Below are 6090 nucleotides of genomic sequence, written 5' to 3' on the forward strand. Positions count from 1 at the left end.
GTGTGGAACAGAGGAAGAAACCTGCGTATGTGTCCACAGAGCCTTAAACATCACTGAAATTCAAGTCTTGGTTTATTTACACTGGGCTTCCAACAAACACATGCACAGAAGCATAGAGGCCACAGATACCAAGTGATGGAGCAATACTTTAATTATGCTAAAAGTGGTTAGTTAGCGGAATGATCGATAATCACGTGCAGGGGAGCCTATATTAATTAAAAGACACGATCATTTTACTATATAAACTTTTAAATATAATATTGAAATGTCTAAGTGTTGAGGGAACAACAAAATCACAGTCCATCTTTAAAATATAAAGCTTAAGAAACGTAAAGATAATAGAATAGATAAGAACAGCGACCGAAAATAAATATTAGAATAAATCAATTTCTAAGGAATACTGCAGAAAAACCCCACAAGAAATACAAAAATATGTAAGTACAATAAAGTGAGTCATCATAACACTGCTCCCAAAGTACAAGACGTACTCTAGGTGTATATATTAGTGATTTTACACGTAATCCCCATTTTGATGAAAGATCACTACCTGGCACTTGGTCAGCATGTGTGCCAATAGGCAGCATGCCTGTTGAAAGCCTGTTGCAAGCCCGCTGGAGCAACTGTTACGAGGTCTTACGCACGACGTTGCGTTGTGGACAGAGATCCGTTGCGCTTCTGCTGTGGCAAGCAGCGGTTCAATCCAATGGCAGCTGTGTAAGGGGAGTGTGGGCTGGTTACTAGGTGGGGTTTATTATGGGTATAAATACGCTCTCTCTGTCGCGACCGCACTCCTGGAATCTCAGTCAGACTCACTTCTTCCCTACAAGGCCACGCGGTAAGTCGCCTAAATCTAAAGTCCGTTGTCCAGCTGTTAGTGTGAGCGTTCGGTGAAATCAGGTGCGAGATGTGATGGCTCTAAGTTTTCTCTCCCTCAGCTTAGTGATGCAACCCAGGAGGGTGTGGCTGGGGGGGGAAAAGCAGCGATACTTGTCTTGGATTTACACATTTGGCACTGAGGAGTTGAGGTGGTTTAATTATGCAGCAGAGTTTTCACTCAGTATCAATATTAACACATCAGAGGAGCCTGGCTCTATCCTCTAGCCTACAATAAACTGCGTATCCGACTCAGAGTTGAACGTGGGTGTGGCCAGGAAGTCTCCACATACTTGCCATTATGGAAAACCACCAAATACAAATCTACAGTAAAGATGCAGAGTTTTTGCTCTCTAGGAGTGGATGAAGGAGAAATATTCTTTCTTCTGCTAACTTGTTTCATAAATGAGAACTTTACTCTCAATAAAAGAGTGATCATTTCTTCTTTGAATAACATCCACAGTGTGCTCATTTATTTTAGCTTTAGCTCCTCCACTCTACTCCTCTTTGTATCACATCAGTGCTGACAGTTCTCTTCTGCTGCTCTCTCCCCCTACAGACCGACTCCAGCAGTCCAACCATGTCTTTGATACAAGCCTTCTTGAAGCAGACAATCTATCTGGGCTTGCCCGATGACTCAGTACGTAACCTTGTGGGTCTGTTCCAGTTGCTAAGGCCAACCACCCTGTTTTTTCCTTCTTTTTTTTTTTCATCCTGTGGTATGTTCCAGTGGAAAAAAATTATCACGCAGAGTTTAGAGCGAGGGAAGCGGAGAAGTTTAGAAGATAGTGAGGGAAGAGAATGAATGAGTGGGATCTTAAATGGTGGATAGAGGGAAGGAAAAAGGAGTGGAGCAGAGCAGAAAGATAAGATTAGGACTATTATTAAAGAGAGAGGGAGTCTGGGTGGAAAAGATTATAGGCAATGAGAAAGATGACCATACAAACTCTTGTGAGTGTGTGACGTAAGAAACAGGAACTGGCACCCCTCCCTTTACAAACTCTGCAAACACAATGCTACTTCTACTCTCCCTGGTTTCTCAATGTGAAGTAAGGGAAAGTTGCATAAAGGCATGCAGACTGATTTCAGTCTGTGCCTCTTCTCTTCTTTTATTGTTCAGGTCAGTCCAACACTGGCGTGCAGAGGCATTTTAAAGCGCACCTTCGTGGTATAGGGGCAGAGACGCAGGGCAGTGCCCACAGGCGTTTGTTTTTTTTTTTTTTTTTTTCTTTTTCTATTTTCTTTTGTATGTCTATTTTACAACCCACCTCGTGCACACCACTAAATAGAAGTCAAGTATTTACAAAACGTACAAATATCTCTGTTGTGTCGCTCAGGTCCTAAAAAACGAAGGAACGGTGACCGCAGCAACCAATTTCTGCCCAGGCGGAGATGCAGGAGTCTTGGATAAGGCCATCAAGGCGAAAGGTGAACTTAAAAAAATGTACACATGGAGTATTTGGAGCCTGTGTGAACATGTTCTGGCTTTACAATGTGTCTTTACTTCAAGTATGAAGGGCTAGCCTTTGTGGTAAGAACCTTAACACCCTCTGGTGGCAATCATGCATCATTACTCCAAAAATTGCAGTTGACTGTGGTAGAAAGTTGCCTCACATCTTTGTGTGGGCCTTTACACTGGAGAACAGATACTATAAGGGTTAAGATCTCAGCTGAATTGAATATTTGTCTCTGTCATACAGATGCAGAATGATCATGATTATATCCAATATCCTGTCATTTCTGCAGGTGTAGATGAGAATACCATTATTGAAATTCTGGTGAAAAGGAGCAACGAGCAGAGACAGCAGATCAAAGAGGCTTACCAGCAGGCCTGTGGCAAGGTATTGAGAACTACACAAAAATGTTCATAGCAAGAATGTGGTACACATTTTACATTTTGTTTCAAAGTAGTTATGCACATGATCACATGCTCTCAAACACTTACGTTTACAACATCGGTTGTTCCCTCGTAGCCTCTGGAACCAGCGTTGAAGAGCGCTCTGAAGGGAGATCTGGAGGATGTGGTGTTGGCTCTGCTGAAAACACCGGCGCAGTACGATGCCCAGCAGCTGAAACTGGCTATGAAGGTGCACAAACACACAAATGCAGTCTCACTTAAAATGAACATTTATATAAACATGAAAAATACTCGAGCCTTTAGAAACCAAGGACACTGGAACATATCTATGGTGAATGTTTCGATCTCACTTTTTTTTTTTTTTTTTTGTGCATAATGAAATTCACCCACTTCCACATATTCACATATTATTTTCTTAACAGTGGGAACAAGGTGTGTTTTTGTTTGAATTAGACCAGTGGAGAATAAGCTGTTTTTCTCTGTATCAAACTATCTATCCATGCATCCATGTCTCAGGGTCTGGGCACAGATGAGAACACCCTGATAGAGATTTTGGCGTCACGGACCAACAGACAGATCCTGGATATAAAGACAGCCTACAAGGAGGGTGTGTAGCAACAAATTTTAAGCAACAAGCCTCAGTTTCATCAAGCTAGTGTTTGGAAATAGAAGTGATAGAACAGGTGACAGTGGAAAATTACAGCCTCGGGAATATGAGAGAAGGTTTACGCATCAGAAATGGACTTGCTGAAACACAATTTGCTCATTCTGAACATTAATTTTGTATCTTCCTATTTTGCCTTCTTCACTAAGAATACAAGAAGGACCTGGAGGACGACATCAGGTCCGACACTAGTGGAGACTTCAGGGCTGCCCTCCTTGCACTCTGCAAGGTAATTGTGTGTGTTTGCTTTCTGTCCCATTACTGTGGGTTTCCTTCCTTACTTGTTCCAGGATTTTTAATACACATTTACCACAGACAATTATTCAGTCACAAACATAACACTCCCTGGAGTGGTAGTGGTTTATAAACATAAACCATCTCCCTACCTCAATACACACATATATGCTAACAAAATTGAGCCTATTGTGGCATTATATTTGGGCATCTTACAAGGGGAAATGCACAGGACAAACTCATAGGCTGAACATAAATTCCAGTTTGAATTAAGTCAAAAGCTGCATTTTGTTTAATGAGTGAGCTGTAGAATATCTGCTTTAATCTATCTGGTGGGTAAATTAATTTCATTGTCTTATTTTCTTTGTTTGTTCTGCTTTTTAAACCTTGTCAACTTTCTTTTCGATCTGTGTGATAGATCTTTATTTATTAGGCAATATCATATTTCTTGCCTATGCCAATATTTAGTTCTCATGTGCAAAAAATGTGTGATTGAATTGTTAAGATTTCCAGCGTCCAGCACATATTATATGATAGAAGCACCACATTTGAATATAAACGAGGACTGCTCTGAAATAGGGAGATGATATCACAGGTCCTATCTTAGGTATACAAACAGAGAAACCAGTTTCCTAATTGACTTGCACATCATAAATCTCTTGCATCTATCTATCATTATCCCGCTCCATTCGCAGCAAGATGCTGCCTATGAAGGTTTGCTTCATTATCAATCAGGCTTGCACAGCAGTAAATTTAGATTTTTCAAGAATCTTTTGCTTTGAAAAATAAGCGACAGTGTGTCACACAGCAAACTGAAGTACAGCAAGTATAGTGCCTGGGTCATCCCAAACCCTCCCTTTGCTATCCCTCTACTATCTTAAAGGGATACTGAACTGTGTTTAGTCGGGTTCAATACAATGAAGTTGCTCTGTCTGTTTATCACAGGCCGGTAGGACTGAAGGAGTTTCTGAGCAGCTGGTTGACAGTGATGCCAGGGCTCTGTACGAGGCTGGCGAGGGGAGGAAGGGCAAAGACTGCTCCATCTTCATTGAAATCCTCACCACCAGAAGTGCCCTTCATCTCCGCCAAGGTTAGCTGGCTGACTGCCTTATTTAGTAATATCTTACTAGTTCCTGTGTGGTCCTTTCAGATCTAACAGCCTTCCACTATGTCCTCTCCTTCAGTATTTGAGAGGTACTCAAAGTACAGCAAAGTGGACGTGGCCAAGGCTATCGACCTGGAAATGAAAGGAGATATTGAAAACTGTCTCACTGCAATAGGTAAAGGCAAAAACCTCTACTCTAATTCAAATACCTAAACATTCATCCAGTGATTTATGCACAAACTTGATTTAAACTTGAACCTTTTTTTTTTTTTTTTTTTTAAATAACCATAGTGAAGTGTGCTGGAAGTAGGCCTGCATTCTTTGCTGAGAAGCTCTACTTGGCCATGAAGGTACAGTATGTTTAGGCCACTTTTACAAAATAAACTAAAAAATGCATGCAGGATGCTGTGCCTGCTGCCCCAGGCTTTCCCTGACTGTCTCTTTTCTGACTGACTCTGCCCATTAGGGCAAAGGTACCCGCAAAAACATCCTGACCCGCATCATGGTGAGCCGCTCTGAAATTGACTTGAAACAGATCAAGGAGGAGTACAAGAAAAACTACAACAAAACACTCTACCTTGATATTTTGGTGAGAAAACATCTTACCACAGATAATGACAATACACCCTTCCTCCATACATAAGACAAATCACAAAACAAGATACAAAGGGGAACAGTTTAAAGATTTACTGACCATTTTTTTTTCTTTCAGGATGACACTAAAGGAGACTATGAGAAGATTCTGCTTGCTCTCTGTGGGGGGGAAAACTAGTAGCCATTCAATGGTATCAAAGCTCATACAACAAAAGATCCGCCCCATGTGCAGTGGTGGAAAAATGACTTATAGTCTCTTGACACATATTGTGCCTTAGGCTCTTGTGACAAGACTGTCTTTTCTCTTTGTTTCTGTCATTTAGAAGATATTAACAGCAATGCGCCAAGTTTAACATGGAACCAGCACTGCTTCAGCAGATATATTCTGTCCAAGTTATTCCTTTTCTTCCAACACTCTTAACCCAACGCACGTATGAGCCATGACAGATTTACTCTTACAGTTATTAGATTCTCCCATGTGGTACTTGAACGGAAGCTTAAGTCAGCAATCACCTTGCAGCTGCAAACAGATGTACACTGTACAGTCTATGATGTAGACTGTACTCCCCTATTCAGTAGCAGAAGTCACCCTGAAGGAGCTTGGATATTTTGCAAATAAAACCTTTTTGTATCAAGGCCTATTTTTGCCATCTCTTTTCTATTAACCTCACATTATGTTACACTGTGCACGTACAGTACATATCAGACAGACATAACCCAACCGGCTATAGGATGAACAATGTATAGTAAGATTGTATAAGT

General features: G+C 41.1%; 1 protein-coding gene across 1 annotated transcript; it reads left to right on the forward strand.

Moving 5' to 3' along the window:
• Window positions 1–798: 798 nt before the first annotated feature.
• anxa1a (annexin A1a) lies at window positions 799–5967 on the forward strand. The gene is made up of 12 exons (XM_040154901.1): window positions 799–835; window positions 1433–1513; window positions 2211–2301; window positions 2620–2714; window positions 2847–2960; window positions 3248–3338; window positions 3545–3624; window positions 4575–4719; window positions 4814–4909; window positions 5026–5084; window positions 5201–5323; window positions 5447–5967. Exons 2-12 carry the CDS (start codon window positions 1454–1456, stop codon window positions 5504–5506), a joined length of 1014 nt encoding a protein of 337 aa, XP_040010835.1. The 5' UTR covers window positions 799–835; window positions 1433–1453; the 3' UTR covers window positions 5507–5967.
• Window positions 5968–6090: the final 123 nt, after the last annotated feature.

The sequence above is a fragment of the Xiphias gladius genome, chromosome 19 (assembly GCF_016859285.1).
Source record: "Xiphias gladius isolate SHS-SW01 ecotype Sanya breed wild chromosome 19, ASM1685928v1, whole genome shotgun sequence".
NCBI lineage: Eukaryota > Metazoa > Chordata > Actinopteri > Istiophoriformes > Xiphiidae > Xiphias > Xiphias gladius.

Bases quoted from the DNA above. Each gene is read 5' to 3' on its own strand.
- anxa1a (XM_040154901.1), top strand. From the start codon at position 1,454: ATGTCTTTGATACAAGCCTTCTTGAAGCAGACAATCTATCTGGGCTTG. The intron at 3,339-3,544 runs GTGTGTAGCAAC...TTCTTCACTAAG, and splicing joins AAAGACAGCCTACAAGGAGG to AATACAAGAAGGACCTGGAG. The intron at 4,910-5,025 runs GTAAAGGCAAAA...AAATAACCATAG, and splicing joins AAACTGTCTCACTGCAATAG to TGAAGTGTGCTGGAAGTAGG.